Here is a 23906-nt window from a genome sequence, read left to right on the forward strand (position 1 = left end):
CCCAGCCCTACAGGACACCTACCACACACGTTGCCTTAGGAAAGCCAGCAGGATTCTAAGAGACTGTTCCCACCCATCCTTCAGTCTCTTTACCCCGTTGCCTTCTGGCAGGCGTTACCGCAGCATCCGGTCGCGCACACGCAGACTGGACAACAGTTTCTACCCAAGGGTCATCAGGCTTCTCAATGGACACTGATATGGACATTTTTACTGCACACTAGTCACTTATACACTGTCACTTTCAGCTACTGGTTGCTCTTTCAGTAACATTGCACTACTGTACCTCGCCACCAGGCTCCTGTTTGGTCATTGACAAAGTCACTGATCTGTAAATTTGCACTACTGCACTGTACTCCATTTAGGTTAGATTAGTTTATAGGGTTGTAACAGGTTTTTTTTTTTTTTTTTTTTTTTTTTTTTTTTGTGTATTAGGGTTAGTATAGCGTACTATTTATTGTTATCTGTAATTTAGGAAGTTTTAGTGTTAGGGTTAGTATAGTCGTTTATTTATTGCTATCTGTATATTTAGGAAGTTCACTTATCTAAGCTCAGCATAGATGTAAATTTGTTCTGTGTACTTATATGTTATGTTATGCCAAGTGCTTGCGTTGTCTTGTCTTAAGAATTTCAGTGCCCAGTCTAACCTTGTGTTGCTCTGTGCACCTGACAAATAAAAGACTTGAACTTGAACTTGAACTTGAAGAGAGGAATTAAATATTTATAGAATGAAACCTTTTGTATGTCCAGATAGATTCTTGCTTTCATCTGCCTATTCGCAGTCAAAGCTCAGTTCAAGAAGCCACTCACATTCTGTCCAATCACTATCACAAGTGACATCCACCAGGGATTTGAAAAGTCCACTTTGGACAAATTGGTTATTTATGGAGGACCCTGGGTTGGCTTCAGACATATAGATTCATCTGCATCTAGTACCTAAGGAGCCCATGCTGCTCTGATGACATGCTTCTTTCCCTCAGATTAAGCTCAGTGTGTAAAATATAATTCTGATGAGTCACAGGACATACACATTATGCTACATTATGTACACAAGTATACTACTTGAGAGCCGGGCCATTTCACTAAGCTAACGGAGGCTACATTGCCCACTGTTGCAGATGGAGAAAACAGAGAATGGAGACCAGGAGAGAATGTTTTCCCTGTAGCCCTAGCAGGGTTGACAGCCAGCCCATTGGGCTGCTGTTCACTGGGTGAGGAAGCTGCTGGAAGGTCTGAGTGCCTGGCAGGGAGTCTTGTTTTATAAATAAGTCTTGTTTTTCATTTGAAACTAGAAAGAAACTTGTTCTTCCAATTTGTTACCTTTCCTACCTTTGTGACTAATCCACAAAAAGTTCAAAAAGGTACTGCTTACGATCACAGGACATCTATTTGTTGGCCTTTCCCACCGTTGCACAGAGATGGGAAGAAAGGCTTTTAGGATTGTTACTTCCACTGCATGAGATGATGTTCAATCTGACCTAAAGATGTAGGAGCTTGAAGCCCTGGGTCTGTTTAATGCTAAATGGAAAAATATGAATGGGTTGTAAATTGTGAATCTCTTTCAATTGCAGCTTTATTTGTTGTATTATTGGTGCTGGATGATGGATGCTCTGTTTTGATTTCCCTATATAGTGTTTTTTTAATTTATTTTTTATTTCAGTGAGTCATTTTCCTGGTTAAATAAAGAAAAAAAGACACATTCTGTGTCTCTTACTCCCCTACTGTTCTCTGTCTATTTCACTTCACTTTCACCCTTTCCCCTCTTGCTTGCTTTTTCTCTCCCCTTGTCTTTGTGTTTCACTCTCTTTCTCCATCACTTCTCCTCTCCCTCTCTCTGTCTCTCTCATCTGCTGCAGGGCTGCGGAAGGAGCCCAGACTAGCACCCCTCTGGGTTCATCAGCATCCATCACAAGGGTTACATTTAGCACATTGGCTGTTCACTGGATGTGTATTGGAAGGACAGGGGCAGGAGAAGTATTTACTCAAAAAAAACAGTGTCTCTGTAACAGATTTGATAGATGATCAACCATGACAGTTTGACAGATGGATCCATTTGGGTGGGAAGACAAAGATGGAAAAGGAAGCCATTGATAGAAAACCTAAAGATGTAGAGCAGACAGTGTATTTTGATTGATGATTCAGTCAAATCCCAGTCTAGTCACCCATTTACTTTAGTTCAGCAAGTATATATTATTGGCTCTGTCCAGATGGTCAAAACTGTCAAAGATTTTGAAACCAACTTTACGTGTTTATATTTCCAATTGAATGAAACGGCTTATAAAAGTTGGTGCTAATTGTAATAATAACAAAGCTGAAGTATTTAATGAAGTAAATTCCATGCTGGACATGCATAGATGTTTCTTCATGGTTACGACTGGTCCGGTGGAGTCATCAGGCCTCCTCCATAAGCCACTGTCAGTTATCCCCCTGATCTATAGTGTTTTCACAACAACACTATTTTTAGCCCTAAGGGCACGCATGACTCAGCTTGTCTTCTTGACAGACATTAACAAGCCCAGATATCAGAACAAACTTTTTCATTGCTGGAGAAGAACACCGGGTCTTGACAAGCTGACCTTCCCCTCTGACATGACCAGTTTGTGCGTGTGTCTTTTGATGTCCCTGTGTTTACAAAATACAGGTTCACACAACGCTAGCCCTTTCAATGGCTGTGCAGTATTTAGTATCTTTTTTTTCATGTCTCATCTTATCTGTTGCATTATTCTGTTTACATGTTTCTAGAATACACAGAACACTATCACAAAAGGGTGTATAAGATGTGTAATAATACAGTAATACAACATAATAGTTATAATGAAAGTACTATGTGTTTACTTATATAGCCCACAAGCTGGCGCTGCAGCACTACTGCTGGGTTACACATACTTGCTGCTAAAATTAGTTATTCAAAAGAGGGGCTTGTCTTGTACAATCCAACTATGGAATGGTTGATGTTTTATGCATTTTATATTTGACTATTCTCATTTAGCACTGTGCTTTCCATGTTTTGAAGAGACTGTAACATGACTTCACAACTGTAAGGTCAAAGGTCAGGTTGGTGCTGGTATTCTGTTGCTGAAATGTAGCATGCTGATTGGTTGTTTTGATATGTATGACACCATTATGTGAGCCATTGTCAGTGTATCACTCTTCACTAAACTGCTTGTGAGGTCTACGGACCCCTGCTGAGTTGCAGGACCTCTGTAATGGGTTGATCGGGATTAGGTGTAGAGGAAAATCTACAAGGGCATCGGGATAAATACATTGGGAAAGTAAAAAATATATTTTGCATCAAGTTGCATTAGTGTGTTGCAACTTCCTAGATACAATCAGGGAGGTTCCCCTTTGGTGGGCTCCCCATGTTTACAGCGTTTCACATAGTTCTTTTGGGTAAACAATGGCACCATCAGCACTCTGTGGCTGTCTATCCTAACACTAAAAGGCTGGAGAAGTAACACGTTTAACAAAGAGCAATTCAGCATGAACGCTCAACACTAAAAGCAGTATAAAGGCTTCTCCCAATGTCTGACAGGACCTCACTGTTGTATGGTTAGCTCTAGGTTGAAGAACAGATGAAGACTCTGACTCCATTCACCAGTATTGGGCTGCTGCTGCTTCTCTGTGCAGGTGACTCATGTCTCATTCCCTCTCTCTCTCTTTCCCTGTCTCCTTCAGCACTTTTTTGTGGTTCATGTTGTTTTAATTTGTAACTTGTATAACTGCATGCTCTTATGGGTCTTCCCTTTTGGCACTTGTTTAGTTTTTTCACAATGTATGCTTCATGTTTTGGCTGCTTGCAATGTTTGGGACTACCTCGTTGTTATGATCAGTGACCTATGCTCTTTTGTAAAGCTCTCTCTTGGAAGTCGTTTTGGATAAAAGTGTCTGCTAAATGCATAAATGTAAATGTAACACAAAGCATGTGTATTGTGAAAGGAAATACATGAGTGAGTCTTTCCTTTGAATAAGTTATACAAATTGTAGAATACATTCTTCTGAATGTCATATGGAACTGAAAAAGATGATATACTGTTACTTTTGGTTCCCATAGTAATTAGAATTGACCTGATTCTCGTGTGACAGCTGTAACTCGGTCTCTGGAGTCTCAGGATGAGGAGCTTCTACCAGGGCATGACAACGGCTCTCTGTCTGATATGGAAGAATACCCCACAGACAGAGATGGCCGCCTTGCCAAACAGGTGAGACTGGAATGAGTCATCATATGGCTAAAATTCTGTTTATAAGATATATCCGGCACATTGGTTGTAGGCCTAATGGGTTTATTGTAAAACATATTTAAAAGCCTTTTCTCTTTTTTTCTAAACTCAGAACCGAGCTGAAATTCCAGGTGTATGTTTTGCCTGTAAGAAAATTATCAACAACGTTAAGAAAATGCTGGGGAATTCAATATCCAGGGTAAATACAGACCAAATTCTGCCCTTCCCTCTTGTACAGTCAAAGTATGCAACAGTAGGTCACTATAGAGGTTATCACTACCTTGTACCAATTGCCTTTCTATTTGCTCAACTTTATGTCTATGTGTGGTGATTTTTAGTGATTTCAGAAGATAAAATGCGACAAGTATGAGAAGTGGCATGCAATTAAAAACATTAATAAGCGTCTTATGAGCACTTATACTTACACATTTACACTATTTACAGTAGATGAGTTTTAAGCATACCAGAAACACTGCATTCCTAAAATGTTGTATAAAGAGGACATGGTCCTGAGTAATATCAGAACATTACATTTTATTTAATTCACAGTCAATACCTGCCATATGTGAGTTTGACATGATTTGATTGACACTTGATGTATTTGTGTTTGCACAGGACAATATCAGACGGCAAATGGATCAGTACTGCGCTAAAAAGAAGTCACTTTTTAAAAAAATATGCTCAACACTCATCAATAAGTACAAGGACAAGCTGATTCAATTTCTGTTACACAAAGACACTGCAAACACTTGCTGTGTCAAATTGAAGTTATGCAAAGGGACTCCTCCTCCTAGGACCCAGCAGAGCTCTTGAACCTCGTGGATATTTCTAATGTTTCTGGTCTGGTAATTTAGGACTATATTATATATTTAGGACTTTATATATATATAAAGAGGGAGAGATGTGTCAACACTGCTTGAGGAAGACAAGCATAACATTATAGGAACTCTACAATATAACACATCTGTGCACATTGAACTAGCTATTTCATATTTATTCGCACTTAGGAAGCATGATCATGCTAAACTATTGACTTAATGTCCTACAACATGATGAGCCTAAAGGATCTGGGGCTGTGAGTACAATATGCGTGTCCTTCCACAAGCAGTACACTGTGGTTACTTTACAGCTAGCTACAGTTGACAAACTGACAGTTCTTTCAACATTCTATTTCAGTAGTAGCTGTGAGTCTGTCCTGTTTGTTCCTAATCACAACAGATCTATCCAATCCATTCACTTTTTCTTCAGCTAGTCTGTCGTATTAATCTGCTGAACTTTGATATTTTTCAATGTTGTGCTTCAATGCAAAATAACACAAATGTATGTTCTAAGAAGCACTGACGGCTCTACTCTCAAAGTGAGGAACTAAGTTTGGGCGAGGGTGCTTCAAATACCCTGTGAAGTTGTTAAACCACAGAGAAGGAGATGAATGTGTCGATGCAAATATGATACAAGAAGCCATGTCAAAAACAGACTGAGAAGTGATGACCCTTTTTGTCTTTGTTTTTCCTCTTCAGACCCACTGACTGGCCCCAACCTCAATGTTTGTTTGTTGGAAGGGTCAACAAGGGACAGAGAAGACAAATAAGGACATTTCTCAGTCATTTAATTTGTAATTGTTAAAGGTATTATTCAGGTTGCCTTTGAACTTTAAAGAGACAATATTAATAAAGATAAGGAATTTTCTTTATAACATGCTTTCCTCAACCCAAACTGCTACAATCAAAAAGTCATAGAAACAAAAACACAGGGAAAACAAAAAGTTAAAACAAATATATTCAAATTGAACAAACTACTTGCAAATGGAGGCAAGTCCATGACAAAAGAGTTAAAAACGACAAAAGTAAATCAGGTAGACCAGTAGAGAGAAGTTTTAAAACCTTTCTTAAAGCTGTCAAGGGTATAGGGTTGTTTCTCAGCAAGGCATTCCAGACCCGTGGGATACTAGAACAGAAGCTCCTTAACCCATGGTCTTCAGTTTACAACAGGACTTTCGGGGAGAGAGAATGCTTGCAGAGAAGAGGGAGAAGGCAGATGTGGAAGGATTGATTGAATTTCAGAGAACTGCTTTGTAAGAGTTAGAATTTTGTAGCCCATTCATGAAGAAACAGAGGCAGTGAAAGTGAAACAACACGGGTGTGATGTTTTGGCAGTTGGTGATGTGTGAGAATGAAAGCATTCATACTGGAGTGAGTATACTTCACTGCACTCACATACAATGACATTTCTCTTAATAAGCATTATCAATAGTCAATTTCGAGACTCTAAAACATTTACATTTGAGACATTCATTTGAGTAATTCATCACTTATCAACAGCAACTTTTAGTACAAGTGAAAAACTAGGCATCAAAGTGTTATATTAAAATGTCTTACATTTCCTTGCACTCAGATAACCCCATCTGATATAAAAACGTTTTGAATCAAACCAAACCATTTAGATTGCAAATGAAATGTGATCAGGGATTGTTAGCATGCATAGACACTATCAAACTTGATCTGGTTTACTTTAGTTTTTTATCTTGTATCCTTGAAGACCATAGACTGCTTTTTTTAGGTTTTTGTTTCTACCAAATAAATCAATGAGAATGTCATAGAACAAACTTGTGTCCTATTAATGTGTATTCAATAACTTTGAGACATTACTTGTTCCTTTTTCCTTATTCGAAAAAAAAAAGACTTATATAACGTTTTAGTATGATTATATACAGGAATGCAGTTAATTATGGATTTATACAATGATGCACACAACTGGCAGGTTGTTCAAAAGTTTTTGTAAATTAGAACATTACCTTTCTGGGTTAGTATTTCCAGATACAGTTCAAATTCATTATTTCAAGCTAAGTGAAAAAACTGTAGTCAGGTAGCAAGTTAAAACCTTGAGCTCCATGGCAAGGAAGTAGTTCTGTATTATGATAGAATACAGATGCTAAAGCAATACTATCAGATTTACTTTTAATCGCTTTCTTATTTTAAGCACCTACATATAATACTCTAGCACATAAAAATACAAAGACACAGATGGAAACACATTAAAGTACTTTTGAAAGGCCACCAATCAAACAGTAGAATGAGTGCTAGAATAAGTCACACCAGGGGGATATATCCTAGGACCGCATGAAGTATGGAGACTACACTACACTCTAGCAGACTAGACTTCAAAGGCCAACTTTGTTTTTGGACCGTAAGCATATAAACGTGTAGTGCAGGCTTTAGAAAGGTCCTCCTCACAGTCAGGGGGCGGCAGAGAGCAGACACCTGGAGCTCACGGAGAGGAAGTATCCTCTGGGGTGCCGCTGACCCCAGGTCTGTTGTAAGGCCTCAAGGTCCAGTTTGTTGAGTCTCTGAGAACACAGACGCAGATCCTGGACCAATAAGGACAGGGCGTCCAGATCAGCAGCATCCCAGGGCCCAGCTACCTGGCAGCCTGGGAAACAGGAACAGAGGACGGAGCATGGATCAGATGAATCAATTCATTCATTCATTATAAAGATGAGTGAGATGACTAAAGTGAGGGAAGAAACCTGCTGCTGAGTTGTACCTTGGAGGTTGAGGAGGGTTAAAGGTGGGCGGCCATCTTGAAGGCCAGAAAGGATGTTGTGGAGCCCCGCTGAGGTCACTGCCGGGTTCCCTGATAGGTCCAGTGACACCAGGGAGGGGCAGACAGGAAGACACCTGTACCCAAACATGAAGACGTATGTTTATGTAGTATTTATGATGGATTGAATGTGTTTTAATACCTGTCTACAAACAAATTTGATATTTGATTCAATAAAATTGACTTGACTTGAGAGACGTGGACAGACAGATCTTTTAAACCAGTAAGGATTTATTGTTCTTTTTTTTTTACATTGGGAATAAACTGTATTTAACCTGGGAACAATTGATTTTACATATTTTATGTACAAAGACAACAGGTAGGGAAAGAAATATTGCAATCAGGGTGGAGTAATAGCCATTTGAGAGTATAAGATACTTGTAATTTCTCTCTCAGAGACAAATAGGCTTCAACCACATCAAGAGAGAAGACAGGAAGCATTCACATCACACCAGGACAGACAAACAGACAGACAGACAGACAGACAGACAGACAGACAGACAGACAGACAGAGCCATATTACGTGCTAACATACAATACCAACAACCAAGCCTTCTTTTCTTCTTCAATGCATAAACACTCATGCATGCATGAGCATCGTACATATACACACACGCACACACACCTGGCAACAATAGCAACACTGCTGTCTGTCAGTCCGTTTCCTGCGAGGCTCAGGTGGATCAGTGAACAGTCTTCCTGTAGAACATAAGTTGGACCAATCAGACCAATAATTTGTTCTGAAGACCTCAAAAGTCAAGATCCGATGTCGATCAAGCGTCAACACATTTCTTGAAAAAAACAAATGTGTGTGCATACGGTTATGTGTGTAAATGTACCTGAGACATGATTGTAGTGAGGTGTTCCAGAGCAGGGGGGTCCACAGCTCCACTGCATACAGCAGACAGGTGGAGGTGTGTGAGGCAGTGCAGAGGCAGCGTCTTCAGCACTAGCTCAAACCCCGTGGAGCCCAATGAATTGTGGGATAGACACACTGACTTTAGGTGTCCCATGCCTGTGTGAGATGGGAACTGTATGTATTTATCTACACACAACATATTATAGTACACAGTCAGTGTTACTGCTTGGATGCAAGGTCTTTAGCCAATAAGAGGGGGTATTGCTGCTCACCTGCAAGAGCCTGAGCCAGTAAGAGGCGGTGTTGCTGGAGGAAGCGTGCAGTGAGGTTGCAGGCTTGCAGGGCCAGCCGAGCCAGCAGGGGACAGGCTGACAGCAGACAGGCCAGGGCTTGGGACACACCATCCCCCAGGGGGTTCACACTCAGGTCCAGCTCCTCCAGACACTACAGGGGAGGTGGGGAGGGAGGGGAACAAATGAGGGCAGAGAGAGGAAAGAGATGGAGGGAGAAAAAAAGGGGGGGTGGAAAGAAAGAGATAGTTGTGGAAAAGGGGTGTGTGTGAGATATAGTGCATGGCTCTGTAAGACAATGAGCAACACACTACACACTGTCCTTATGGTAAAAGAGGTTTGTCACCCCCAGCAGAGTTAGAACTCAGTAGCACCAGCCCCACCACAAACACGTCCCTCCCACACAACAGGTTCTCACAAAAGCTACCATGACACAGGAAAGGGTGGTGGTCTCTTCTGAGACAGCCACCACACTACAAACTATTTAGAGCTGCCAACTCTCGCGGTTTCGCCGTGTGACACAAGCATTTCAACCATTTCTCATGCTCTCATGCCACACCTTGTATATCTCACGCTGAAAAGGCAACGCCAAACAAGTAGCCAATCTAACGTTTTAAACAGTAACGGACGATGCGCAGGTTAACGGAGTGAAGCAACATTGACGCGCAAACAGCCGTGTAAACTCGCCTTGTCTCTCCCCCCACTCCATGGCGAGAGTTACATTGAGGTGGGGGGGAGTGAAGCAAGCGAAAGCTCGCCCCTCGCACCAAATCTCACGCCAAGGTTTTTGAAAAATTTGGCAGCCCTGCTATTCATAATTGACACGCACCCCCACACACACCTCTATAGTGGCCATATAAGGTCTGTGCAGAAATGCAAAGCTCCCTAGATGAGAGCAGTGGACCAGAGTGACTGGTCTAACTAGCAGGAAGCTCTGCATCAGCAATGTTTATAAATGACTAGAGCACAACTTTCCAAAGAACTGAGGTCTCTACATAGTTGCAAGTATTTTGGGAAGTGTCTTGAGTTGTCACCTAGTGACGTGCTCTCTACAAGATGATGACGTGCTAGCATTACATTTACAAGGTGGATGTAATGCTAGGCGAATACAATCCTTCTGATTCTGATTCTGAAAATAAAATCCTTCAGATTCTGAAAACATCAAGAGATGAGATTCTTTGAGTTTAGCTGGTGGTCCCATGTGACATTGACAGCTTTATTGTCTTTCATTTCTTACCCCTTACTAGTATTGAAAGATAAGAAAACATTTCAGTGTTTCCCACAAAGTGATTATATTTGTGGCGGTAGGCAGGGACGGAGCCAGACGATGTAAAAAGTTGGGGCTCAGCCTAAATCTTAAAAAAAGAAATTGGATCTGAATTTTCCATTCGAATTGAACCAGCCTGAATTTTTCCGATTTGAATTTCTGATGCGCGCAAGAGTGATCGACAGTGCATGGGTGTTCCATGCCTGATGACTAGAGGCTTTCTCTGTTTGTCTGCCATTGTGATAAGCACTCTCAGCTCACAGGCCCCAGCAGTGACAGGTGACACAATAGACATACAAGAAAGAAATAACCAACATTCTTATGGTTGATTTAAATAGGCTGCTTACCCCATAGAGCACCGGCCACGGGCGGCTGAGCTGTTAGAGTGCCCCCTTGAAGGCTTGCGTGGTACTGCGGCCCCCTGCTCTGGAGGATTCCTGGCTGCAAGAGTGTATGGCTGCAGCCTGCCGCCTCCCGTCTCATGCCCTCCTGCCTCATGCCCTCCCGCCTCATGCCCTCCCGTCTCATGCCCTCCCGCCTCATGCCCTCCCGCCTCATGCCCTCCCGCCTCATACCCTCCCGTCTCATGCCCTCCCGCCTCATGCCCTCCCGCCTCATGCCCTCCCGTCTCATGCCCTCCCGCCTCATGCCCTCCCGTCTCATGCCCTCCCGCCTCATGCCCTCCCGCCTCATGCCCTCCCGTCTCATGCCCTCCCGTCTCATGTCCTCCCGTCTCATGGCCTCCCGTCTCATGCCTGTACTTTTCAAAATAAAAGCTTGTCTGGTCCGCTATTTCTCCTTCCTACTTTGGTGTACGTGTTTTTTTTTTAGCCAGACAGCAAACTAAAATCCATTCTACTGCTGCTGCCTGGGAGGCCCGGTTGAGTTTAGGCGTCACAACGACAGTTGAGGTTAGGATTAGTTTAAGGCCAGGAGTCGTAGGAGTGGTCGAGGTTAAGGTTAGGCACAACCACGACGGTTGGGGGACAATGATGGTCGGTACAGCACACCGTGCATTTTGTCACCTACGGTCTGTTCTTTTTTTTAAAGACACTGATGTGTACCTTAAGGAAAATCACAAAAAGAAACCATCAAAGTCTGCTGCAGCCATACCCGTCTCCCTGGCTGGGCAGGCCCTGGCCGGACAACTGGCGCCCTCTGGAGTTGACCAGCAGTTCTGAGTTCGCTCATACTAGGCCGCTGTGTCATCACCCTGCGACGATCCCCCACGCCTCTGGGATCCACGCATAGAGTTAATATAACTAGAGTAAGCTACTTTTGTCTTCCAAGATGGCGTCCCCATTCATTTCTATGAAAAGTGCTCAGTGGCGCAGTGAGGCAAGCGAAATCGCGAGACTTTCACTTCCGTGTCTTCCTGTCAAGCTTTAAACAGTGGCTCTTTTTTTCCCTAGCTCCGAGAGCTCATGTATCGGCTATCGGCCAATGTGAACTTTTGTGCTCGTGCTCTGTTAGTATCCACCAGCACATTTGCAGGCAACTTTCATTGACTAAGCAAATAAATGGATTGCTAGTTTACCCATTTCGGATTGGTTTTAATCTTAGCAAAAATCGGGAAAAATTATTCTATGAAAAAGCTAGTAGTATGAGCCAGGTTCGAGAATCAAACAAAAATAATTGGGGGAGATAGTTTTGTAAATGTTGAATGGACTTAATAGAATAAAAACGACCGGAAGAGTCGGAAACCTAACCGTACATGCAATACCACCTACATCCACCGGGGCCGTTGCTTCAAGCCGAGGGGCGAGGGGTGGGGGCTTGGATCCACGCCCTCAACACTCACTTCTGGCAGCGGAAAACACACGGCACACTGTTACAGATGTTTGTGCAGGGCAACATCGGAGAGAAACTGGATCAGTACTGTGCTAAAAAGAAGTTCCTTTAAATTTTTTTTTGCACAACACTGATAAATAAGTACAAGGACAAGCTGATTCAATTTCTGTTACACAAAGACACTGCAAACACTTGCTGTGTCAAATTGAAGTAATGCAAAGGGACTCCTCCTAGGACCCAGCAGAGCTCTTGAACCTCGTGGATATTTCTAATGTTTCTGGTCTGGTAATTTAGGACTATATTTTTGCTTGAGCACTTCATAAAATTGATTGACCCTTCCCTTTTTGTTTGATTGAAACATTTGCAATATTTCTGCTTGAATTGAATGCCTATGCAACCGTCCAATACCATGTTGAATGTAAAGGTTTGACCAGATTTTGCTTATAAAAATTTAGTTTTCTACCCTCCATTGACTACCTTTCACTACCATGAATGTTTTACTTGATTCATAGTTATCAGGTGGACATGATTATGGTATTATTGGCTAAACATATAAATATCTACACATGTTTTTTCTCTATTTGTACTTCTTAACAGCATGAATAAGAAACCAAAATTGGTTTTGTCCATTTTGTCTGATAATAAAAGTGACACATCTTAAATGAGGGGTATTTCCCCACTTCACAGGTGTTAAACAATGTGGGAGGTGTTGTTGTTCGTCATGTGTGGGGTCTGTGAAGGGGGTATAAAAACAGTAGTTTAGACTAAGGGGTCCCATCATCAGACAAACATTCACCTTAGCACTTTGTCAGCACTTCCTGCAGATCAAGATGAAAAATCTTCTGTCTCTCATTTGCCTTATCTTGGCTTTCTCAGGTGAGCACATTTTACTTCAACTGTCTTTCAAACACATTTATCCTTATACATCCATGTATAGTCTATACTTGGTTGCCCCTGATCTTGTTTTGCTTTTACCCTTATCCTGCACAGTCATGGCTGTACATGGCAGAGAGGTGAACTACCTTGGAGAGGAATGGGAATACGGTGAAGAAGCCAGAGAAGACACCACGGTAATGTCTAGAGGTGGAGGTGGCTCTCTTGAGAGAAGGTTGCATTGCTTGTTACATTTACATTTAGTCATTTAGCAGACGCTCTTATCCAGAGCGACTTGCAGTAAGTACGGTCGGGGACATTCCCCCGAGGCAAGTAGGGTGAAGTGCCTTGCCCAAGGACACAACGTCATTTGGCGCGGGAGGGAATCGATCCTGCAACCTTCTGATTACTGGCCCGATTCCCTAACCGCTCAGCCACCTGCTGCTTGTTACCTGCAAGTCGAAATGATGTGGACCAGCACCTCCTCTAGGTCTTTAGGTAGATGCATGGATTTGAAACTCATGTCTGTGTGTTTCGTACCCTTCATTTCCCAGCTAGAAAAGGAGATGATTCCTGGAGCTTGCGGGATATGCAAGTATATTCTGAATACAGTGAAGGCACATTTGAATAGCTCTGATAATGTAAAGGTAATGTAAATACTGCACCACATAGAACTGTAGAAATTAGATGAGAATGAAACAATCAACTTCTAGCTATCAATGATATTGCTGTATTATTTATGACTTTGGCTATGTTTACCTAAACCAACTATATTGTCCTCTTTGGGTATTTATGTCATCAGTTTGACATTTTTGTACATTTGGTCAAACGATGGTCTGATTTTTTTTTATTGCAGACTATTAATGAAAAGCTGTTGAGAAGCTGTGACCAAATCAAATTTGGAAAATCAATGTGTCGCAGTATTTGTAAGAAATACTCCAATATCTTGGTGAAGATGTTTTCCAATGACGCAGACGTGAGAACGATGTGCGTCAAGACAAAGTTCTGCAAGTAAGTGTCCTCAGGGTTAGCATGGACACAGCTGAATAATGCAAGACTATGAAAAATATGAGAAATATGAAATAAAATATGAAATAAATCCAATACCTGTGGGCCTTGCAGGACTGTAGTAAACACAACCAATCATTAAGGTCAGACCTGCACAAATTATTGGACGGCATTCAGACGGAATGCAATGATTGGACTGGCTACTTGTCTGTCTACCCCCCGGCAGTAGTCAGGTTCAGTTCTTGTGTTTTGGAGGATTTGCTTAACCCTTGTGCTGCCCTCGGGTCATTATGACCCACCTTTTGCACCACGACGGTGGGTCACATGACCCGAAGGCAAGGTTAAGGGAGGGGGTAGGATATTTTAGTTTGAATCCTTTCAAACTCAGGTTCGCAAAAGTTGCTTATCCTGTCTTTAAGTAAGTCTTATCAACATGCGTTTTGTGTGTTTTGCAGGCCGAAGCACGTTTGGGAGATCAGCCACTGATCAGGCAGAATCCACATGGAAGAATCCTCATCCAAGTTAACAGCATGCTCACGCCACTTTCTCACTATTGTGTAGCCTTTACTGATTGCTTAATTACTGCATTACGTTTCAATGCAATTTCTATGCACAATATGTTTAATATGGACTGTAAAAAATCTTCTGGTATTCTGTTTGGCATTCTGTACTGGCCGGCCTAAACTGAATGACATGTATTAATATTTAGTACCATAAAATAAACAATGTATTGCCTAAGTAGTGTACCTTTCGTCACGTCAAATGTGTCTCATCTATTCACATTAATACAAATTTGTGAAACATTTTCACTAATACAGGATAGATATAAAACTAAGGTAAACTGGGCCCTTGATTTCAAAAGAAGAAAAAATATGAATTCACAAACTCTCCAATCAGTTTAATAAATTATTCTATTTTTGATAGAATAGGTTAGATATTATGTATTTTCTTGCTATTTATTTCCCTGAACAAACATGAATAAAGAAACAGAAGGCCAAAAGTGGTTTGCCATACATACCTCACCTGTTCTGTTTACTTCTGATGTGAAGAGTGATTCCTCATGGGGATTACACATCCAGGTGATGACATGTGTTTAGGAATGTGGTGCAGGCCAACATCGGCTAAGTGTACCACCAGGTTCCACTTGAAAAGCTGAATTGCATGGAAGTTCTCTATCAGGTGATAGACAAAAGTACAACTACTAGATCAACTTTATCTACAGAAGATTTGTAATTATTCTGCACTTTGCTAATCTCTAAAATAACACCAGTGTATCAGTTCAGTGTTTATATACATATATATATATACATATATATATATATATATATACATATATATATATATATATATATATATATATATATATATATATATATATATATATATATATAAAGAGAGAGGGAGAGATGAGTCAATACTGCTTTGAGGAAGACAAACATAAAATTATAGGAACTCTACAATATAACACATCTGTGCACATTGAACTGGCTATATCATACTTACTCGCCCTTAGGGAGCATGATCATGCTAAACTATTGACTTATTGTCTTACAACATGATGAGCCTAAAGGACCTGGGGCTGTGAGTACAATATGCGTACTTCACAGCTACAGTTTTTTCATCATTCTATTTCAGTAATAGCTGTGTCTGTCCTGTTTGTTCCTAATCACAACATATCTATCCAATCCATTCACTTTTCCTTCAACTAGCCTGTCGTATTAATCTGCTGAACTTTGATATTCTTCAATGTTGTGCTTTAATTCAAAATAACACAAATGTATGTTCTAAGAAGCACTGATGGCTCTATTCTCAAAGTGAGGAAATAAGTTTGGGTGAGGTGCTTCAAATAACCGGTGAAGTTGTTAAACCACAGAGAAGGAGATGAATGTGTCAATGCAAATATGAAACAAGAAGCCATGTCGAAAACATCTGAGAAGTGATGGCCCTTTTTGTGTTTGTTTCTCCTCCTCAGACCCACTGACTTGCCCCAACCTCAATGTTTGTTTGTTGGAAGGGTCAACAACATTTTTCAGTCATTTAATTTGTACTTAAGAATATTATTCAGGTTGCCTTTGAACTTTAAAGAAAAAATATTAATAAAGATTTTAATAATTTTCTTAATAACATGCTTTCCTCAACTCAAACTGCTACAATCAAAAGGTCATAGAAACAAAAACAGGGAAAACAAAAAATGTTAAAACAAATATATTAAAATTGAACAAACTACTTGCAAATGGAGGCAAGTCCATGGCCAAAGAGTAAAAAATGACAAAAGTAAATCAGGTAGACCAATGAGAATGTCACAGAACAAATGTTTGTTCTGTTAACGTGTACTCAATAACTTTGAGACATTACATGTTTCTTTTTCCTTTTTGGAAGAAAAAACAACTGAAATACAGTTTTTACTTTGAGTATGATTATATACATGAATGCAGTTAATTCTGGATCTATACAATGACGCACACAACTGGCAGGTTGTTAAAAAGGAATGTTTGTACATTTTAACATTACCTTTCTCGGATAGTATTTACAGATACATTACAAAATCATTATTTCAAGCTGAGTGAAAAAACTGTAGTCAGGTAGCAAGTTAAAACCTTGATAAGCTCCATGGCAAGGAAGTAGTTCTGTATCATGATAGAAAACAGATGCTAAAGCAATACTATCAGACTGACTTTTAATCGCTTTCTTTTTTAAAGCACCTATATATAATACAGCAGTATATAAAAATACAAAAAGACACAGACACAGGCCACCAATCAAACAGTAGAATGAGTGGGAGAATAAGTCACACCAGGGGAGATATATCCTAGGATCGCATGAAGTCTGGAGACTACACTACACTCTTGCAGATTAGACTTCACAGGCCAACTATTGTTTTTGGACCGTAAGCATATAAAAGTGCGGTGCAGGCTTTAGAAAGGTCCTCCTCACAGTCAGGGGGCGGCAGAGAGCAGACACCTGGAGCTCACGGAGAGGAAGTATCCTCGGGGGTGCCGCTGACCCCAGGTCTGTTGTAAGGCCTCGCGGTCCAGTTTGTTGAGTCTCTGAGAACACAGACGCAGATCCTGGACCAATATGGACAGGGCGTCCAGATCAGCAGCATCCCAGGGCCCAGCCACCTGGCAGCCTGGGAAACAGGAACAGAGGACGGAGCATGGATCAGATGAATCAATTCATTCATTCATTATAAAGATGAGTGAGATGACTAAAGTGAGGGAAGAAACCTGCTGCTGAGTTGTACCTTGGAGGTTGAGGAGGGTTAAAGGTGGGCGGCCATCTTGAAGGCCAGAAAGGATGTTGTGGAGCCCCGCTGAGGTCACTGCCGGGTTCCCTGATAGGTCCAGTGACACCAGGGAGGGGCAGACAGGAAGACACCTGTACCCAAACATGAAGACGTATGTTTATGTAGTATTTATGATGGATTGAATGTGTTTTAATACCTGTCTACAAACAAATTTGATATTTGATTCAATAAAATTGACTTGACTTGAGAGACGTGGACAGACAGATCTTTTAAACCAGTAAGGATTTATTGTTCTTTTTTTTACATTGGGAATAAACTGTATTTAACCTGGGAACAATTGATTTTACATATTTTATGTACAAAGACAACAGGTAGGGAAAGAAATATTGCAATCAGGGTGGAGTAATAGCCATTTGAGAGTATAAGATACTTGTAATTTCTCTCTCAGAGACAAATAGGCTTCAACCACATCAAGAGAGAAGACAGGAAGCATTCACATCACACCAGGACAGACAAACAGACAGACAGACAGACAGACAGACAGACAGACAGACAGACAGACAGACAGACAGACAGACAGACAGACAGAGCCATATTACGTGCTAACATACAATACCAACAACCAAGCCTTCTTTTCTTCTTCAATGCATAAACACTCATGCATGCATGAGCATCGTACATATACACACACGCACACACACCTGGCAACAATAGCAACACTGCTGTCTGTCAGTCCGTTTCCTGCGAGGCTCAGGTGGATCAGTGAACAGTCTTCCTGTAGAACATAAGTTGGACCAATCAGACCAATAATTTGTTCTGAAGACCTCAAAAGTCAAGATCCGATGTCAATCAAGCGTCAACACATTTCTTGAAAAAAACAAATGTGTGTGCATACGGTTATGTGTGTAAATGTACCTGAGACATGATTGTAGTGAGGTGTTCCAGAGCAGGGGGGTCCACAGCTCCACTGCATACAGCAGACAGGTGGAGGTGTGTGAGGCAGTGCAGAGGCAGCGTCTTCAGCACTAGCTCAAACCCCGTGGAGCCCAATGAATTGTGGGATAGACACACTGACTTTAGGTGCCCATGTCCCATGCCTGTGTGAGATGGGAACTGTATGTATTTATCTACACACAACATATTATAGTACACAGTCAGTGTTACTGCTTGGATGCAAGGTCTTTAGCCAATAAGAGGGGGTATTGCTGCTCACCTGCAAGAGCCTGAGCCAGTAAGAGGCGGTGTTGCTGGAGGAAGCGTGCAGTGAGGTTGCAGGCTTGCAGGGCCAGCCGAGCCAGCAGGGGACAGGCTGACAGCAGACAGGCCAGGGCTTGGGACACACCATCCCCCAGGGGGTTCACACTCAGGTCCAGCTCCTCCAGACACTACAGGGGAGGTGGGGAGGGAGGGGAACAAATGAGGGCAGAGAGAGGAAAGAGATGGAGGGAGAAAAAAAGGGGGGGTGGAAAGAAAGAGATAGTTGTGGAAAAGGGGTGTGTGTGAGATATAGTGCATGGCTCTGTAAGACAATGAGCAACACACTACACACTGTCCTTATGGTAAAAGAGGTTTGTCACCCCCAGCAGAGTTAGAACTCAGTAGCACCAGCCCCACCACAAACACGTCCCTCCCACACAACAGGTTCTCACAAAAGCTACCATGACACAGGAAAGGGTGGTGGTCTCTTCTGAGACAGCCACCACACTACAAACTATTTAGAGCTGCCAACTCTCGCGGTTTCGCCGTGTGACACAAGCATTTCAACCATTTCTCATGCTCTCATGCCACACCTTGTATATCTCACGCTGAAAAGGCAACGCCAAACAAGTAGCCAATCTAACGTTTTAAACAGTAACGGACGATGCGCAGGTTAACGGAGTGAAGCAACATTGACGCGCAAACAGCCGTGTAAACTCGCCTTGTCTCTCCCCCCACTCCATGGCGAGAGTTACATTGAGGTGGGGGGGAGTGAAGCAAGCGAAAGCTCGCCCCTCGCACCAAATCTCACGCCAAGGTTTTTGAAAAATTTGGCAGCCCTGCTATTCATAATTGACACGCACCCCCACACACACCTCTATAGTGGCCATATAAGGTCTGTGCAGAAATGCAAAGCTCCCTAGATGAGAGCAGTGGACCAGAGTGACTGGTCTAACTAGCAGGAAGCTCTGCATCAGCAATGTTTATAAATGACTAGAGCACAACTTTCCAAAGAACTGAGGTCTCTACATAGTTGCAAGTATTTTGGGAAGTGTCTTGAGTTGTCACCTAGTGACGTGCTCTCTACAAGATGATGACGTGCTAGCATTACATTTACAAGGTGGATGTAATGCTAGGCGAATACAATCCTTCTGATTCTGATTCTGAAAATAAAATCCTTCAGATTCTGAAAACATCAAGAGATGAGATTCTTTGAGTTTAGCTGGTGGTCCCATGTGACATTGACAGCTTTATTGTCTTTCATTTCTTACCCCTTACTAGTATTGAAAGATAAGAAAACATTTCAGTGTTTCCCACAAAGTGATTATATTTGTGGCGGTAGGCAGGGACGGAGCCAGACGATGTAAAAAGTTGGGGCTCAGCCTAAATCTTAAAAAAAGAAATTGGATCTGAATTTTCCATTCGAATTGAACCAGCCTGAATTTTTCCGATTTGAATTTCTGATGCGCGCAAGAGTGATCGACAGTGCATGGGTGTTCCATGCCTGATGACTAGAGGCTTTCTCTGTTTGTCTGCCATTGTGATAAGCACTCTCAGCTCACAGGCCCCAGCAGTGACAGGTGACACAATAGACATACAAGAAAGAAATAACCAACATTCTTATGGTTGATTTAAATAGGCTGCTTACCCCATAGAGCACCGGCCACGGGCGGCTGAGCTGTTAGAGTGCCCCCTTGAAGGCTTGCGTGGTACTGCGGCCCCCTGCTCTGGAGGATTCCTGGCTGCAAGAGTGTATGGCTGCAGCCTGCCGCCTCCCGTCTCATGCCCTCCTGCCTCATGCCCTCCCGCCTCATGCCCTCCCGTCTCATGCCCTCCCGCCTCATGCCCTCCCGCCTCATGCCCTCCCGCCTCATACCCTCCCGTCTCATGCCCTCCCGCCTCATGCCCTCCCGCCTCATGCCCTCCCGTCTCATGCCCTCCCGCCTCATGCCCTCCCGTCTCATGCCCTCCCGCCTCATGCCCTCCCGCCTCATGCCCTCCCGTCTCATGCCCTCCCGTCTCATGTCCTCCCGTCTCATGGCCTCCCGTCTCATGCCTGTACTTTTCAAAATAAAAGCTTGTCTGGTCCGCTATTTCTCCTTCCTACTTTGGTGTACGTGTTTTTTTTTTAGCCAGACAGCAAACTAAAATCCATTCTACTGCTGCTGCCTGGGAGGCCCGGTTGAGTTTAGGCGTCACAACGACAGTTGAGGTTAGGATTAGTTTAAGGCCAGGAGTCGTAGGAGTGGTCGAGGTTAAGGTTAGGCACAACCACGACGGTTGGGGGACAATGATGGTCGGTACAGCACACCGTGCATTTTGTCACCTACGGTCTGTTCTTTTTTTTAAAGACACTGATGTGTACCTTAAGGAAAATCACAAAAAGAAACCATCAAAGTCTGCTGCAGCCATACCCGTCTCCCTGGCTGGGCAGGCCCTGGCCGGACAACTGGCGCCCTCTGGAGTTGACCAGCAGTTCTGAGTTCGCTCATACTAGGCCGCTGTGTCATCACCCTGCGACGATCCCCCACGCCTCTGGGATCCACGCATAGAGTTAATATAACTAGAGTAAGCTACTTTTGTCTTCCAAGATGGCGTCCCCATTCATTTCTATGAAAAGTGCTCAGTGGCGCAGTGAGGCAAGCGAAATCGCGAGACTTTCACTTCCGTGTCTTCCTGTCAAGCTTTAAACAGTGGCTCTTTTTTTCCCTAGCTCCGAGAGCTCATGTATCGGCTATCGGCCAATGTGAACTTTTGTGCTCGTGCTCTGTTAGTATCCACCAGCACATTTGCAGGCAACTTTCATTGACTAAGCAAATAAATGGATTGCTAGTTTACCCATTTCGGATTGGTTTTAATCTTAGCAAAAATCGGGAAAAATTATTCTATGAAAAAGCTAGTAGTATGAGCCAGGTTCGAGAATCAAACAAAAATAATTGGGGGAGATAGTTTTGTAAATGTTGAATGGACTTAATAGAATAAAAACGACCGGAAGAGTCGGAAACCTAACCGTACATGCAATACCACCTACATCCACCGGGGCCGTTGCTTCAAGCCGAGGGGCGAGGGGTGGGGGCTTGGATCCACGCCCTCAACACTCACTTCTGGCAGCGGAAAACACACGGCACACTGTTACAGATGTTTGTGCAGGGCAACATCGGAGAGAAACTGGATCAGTACTGTGCTAAAAAGAAGTTCCTTTAAATTTTTTTTTGCACAACACTGATAAATAAGTACAAGGACAAGCTGATTCAATTTCTGTTACACAAAGACACTGCAAACACTTGCTGTGTCAAATTGAAGTTATGCAAAGGGACTCCTCCTAGGACCCAGCAGAGCTCTTGAACCTCGTGGATATTTCTAATGTTTCTGGTCTGGTAATTTAGGACTATATTTTTGCTTGAGCACTTCATAAAATGGATTGACCCTTCCCTTTTTGTTTGATTGAAACATTTGCAATATTTCTGCTTGAATTGAATGCCTATGCAACCGTCCAATACCATGTTGAATGTAAAGGTTTGACCAGATTTTGCTTATAAAAATTTAGTTTTCTACCCTCCATTGACTACCTTTCACTACCATGAATGTTTTACTTGATTCATAGTTATCAGGTGGACATGATTATGGTATTATTGGCTAAACATATAAATATCTACACATGTTTTTTCTCTATTTGTACTTCTTAACAGCATGAATAAGAAACCAAAATTGGTTTTGTCCATTTTGTCTGATAATAAAAGTGACACATCTTAAATGAGGGGTATTTCCCCACTTCACAGGTGTTAAACAATGTGGGAGGTGTTGTTGTTCGTCATGTGTGGGGTCTGTGAAGGGGGTATAAAAACAGTAGTTTAGACTAAGGGGTCCCATCATCAGACAAACATTCACCTTAGCACTTTGTCAGCACTTCCTGCAGATCAAGATGAAAAATCTTCTGTCTCTCATTTGCCTTATCTTGGCTTTCTCAGGTGAGCACATTTTACTTCAACTGTCTTTCAAACACATTTATCCTTATACATCCATGTATAGTCTATACTTGGTTGCCCCTGATCTTGTTTTGCTTTTACCCTTATCCTGCACAGTCATGGCTGTACATGGCAGAGAGGTGAACTACCTTGGAGAGGAATGGGAATACGGTGAAGAAGCCAGAGAAGACACCACGGTAATGTCTAGAGGTGGAGGTGGCTCTCTTGAGAGAAGGTTGCATTGCTTGTTACATTTACATTTAGTCATTTAGCAGACGCTCTTATCCAGAGCAACTTGCAGTAAGTACGGTCGGGGACATTCCCCCGAGGCAAGTAGGGTGAAGTGCCTTGCCCAAGGACACAACGTCATTTGGCGCGGGAGGGAATCGATCCTGCAACCTTCTGATTACTGGCCCGATTCCCTAACCGCTCAGCCACCTGCTGCTTGTTACCTGCAAGTCGAAATGATGTGGACCAGCACCTCCTCTAGGTCTTTAGGTAGATGCATGGATTTGAAACTCATGTCTGTGTGTTTCGTACCCTTCATTTCCCAGCTAGAAAAGGAGATGATTCCTGGAGCTTGCGGGATATGCAAGTATATTCTGAATACAGTGAAGGCACATTTGAATAGCTCTGATAATGTAAAGGTAATGTAAATACTGCACCACATAGAACTGTAGAAATTAGATGAGAATGAAACAATCAACTTCTAGCTATCAATGATATTGCTGTATTATTTATGACTTTGGCTATGTTTACCTAAACCAACTATATTGTCCTCTTTGGGTATTTATGTCATCAGTTTGACATTTTTGTACATTTGGTCAAACGATGGTCTGATTTTTTTTTATTGCAGACTATTAATGAAAAGCTGTTGAGAAGCTGTGACCAAATCAAATTTGGAAAATCAATGTGTCGCAGTATTTGTAAGAAATACTCCAATATCTTGGTGAAGATGTTTTCCAATGACGCAGACGTGAGAACGATGTGCGTCAAGACAAAGTTCTGCAAGTAAGTGTCCTCAGGGTTAGCATGGACACAGCTGAATAATGCAAGACTATGAAAAATATGAGAAATATGAAATAAAATATGAAATAAATCCAATACCTGTGGGCCTTGCAGGACTGTAGTAAACACAACCAATCATTAAGGTCAGACCTGCACAAATTATTGGACGGCATTCAGACGGAATGCAATGATTGGACTGGCTACTTGTCTGTCTACCCCCCGGCAGTAGTCAGGTTCAGTTCTTGTGTTTTGGAGGATTTGCTTAACCCTTGTGCTGCCCTCGGGTCATTATGACCCACCTTTTGCACCACGACGGTGGGTCACATGACCCGAAGGCAAGGTTAAGGGAGGGGGTAGGATATTTTAGTTTGAATCCTTTCAAACTCAGGTTCGCAAAAGTTGCTTATCCTGTCTTTAAGTAAGTCTTATCAACATGCGTTTTGTGTGTTTTGCAGGCCGAAGCACGTTTGGGAGATCAGCCACTGATCAGGCAGAATCCACATGGAAGAATCCTCATCCAAGTTAACAGCATGCTCACGCCACATTCTCACTATTGTGTAGCCTTTACTGATTGCTTAATTACTGCATTA

At 42.3% G+C, this 23906-nt stretch overlaps 3 protein-coding genes across 4 annotated transcripts; 1 reads left to right on the forward strand and 2 right to left on the reverse strand.

Moving 5' to 3' along the window:
• The first annotated feature begins 3385 nt into the window (after positions 1 to 3385).
• LOC124466164 lies at positions 3386 to 6788 on the forward strand. Of its 2 annotated transcripts, none has more exons than XM_047017882.1 (4): positions 3386 to 3624; positions 4081 to 4196; positions 4327 to 4413; positions 5732 to 6788. In XM_047017882.1, exons 1-4 carry the CDS (start codon positions 3570 to 3572, stop codon positions 5738 to 5740), a joined length of 267 nt encoding a protein of 88 aa, XP_046873838.1. In that variant the 5' UTR covers positions 3386 to 3569; the 3' UTR covers positions 5741 to 6788. The 2 variants fall into 2 exon arrangements, with proteins under 2 accessions (XP_046873838.1, XP_046873829.1); XM_047017873.1 differs by having other exon boundaries at positions 3403 to 3624; positions 4830 to 6788.
• Positions 6789 to 7422: 634 nt separating this feature from the next.
• Positions 7423 to 11418, reverse strand: LOC124489254 (tonsoku-like protein). The gene is made up of 6 exons (XM_047051960.1): positions 11341 to 11418; positions 8943 to 9114; positions 8651 to 8826; positions 8437 to 8510; positions 7755 to 7888; positions 7423 to 7640 (listed from the first exon to the last, which is right to left on the reverse strand). The coding sequence occupies exons 1-6, from the start codon at positions 11416 to 11418 to the stop codon at positions 7447 to 7449; spliced, it is 828 nt and encodes a 275-aa protein (XP_046907916.1). The 3' UTR covers positions 7423 to 7446.
• Positions 11419 to 16835: 5417 nt separating this feature from the next.
• LOC124489262 (tonsoku-like protein) lies at positions 16836 to 20835 on the reverse strand. The gene is made up of 6 exons (XM_047051965.1): positions 20758 to 20835; positions 18360 to 18531; positions 18062 to 18243; positions 17848 to 17921; positions 17144 to 17277; positions 16836 to 17029 (listed from the first exon to the last, which is right to left on the reverse strand). The coding sequence occupies exons 1-6, from the start codon at positions 20833 to 20835 to the stop codon at positions 16836 to 16838; spliced, it is 834 nt and encodes a 277-aa protein (XP_046907921.1).
• Between the last annotated feature and the right edge of the window lie 3071 nt (positions 20836 to 23906).

Source organism: Hypomesus transpacificus, chromosome 3 (assembly GCF_021917145.1).
Source record: "Hypomesus transpacificus isolate Combined female chromosome 3, fHypTra1, whole genome shotgun sequence".
Taxonomy (NCBI): domain Eukaryota; kingdom Metazoa; phylum Chordata; class Actinopteri; order Osmeriformes; family Osmeridae; genus Hypomesus; species Hypomesus transpacificus.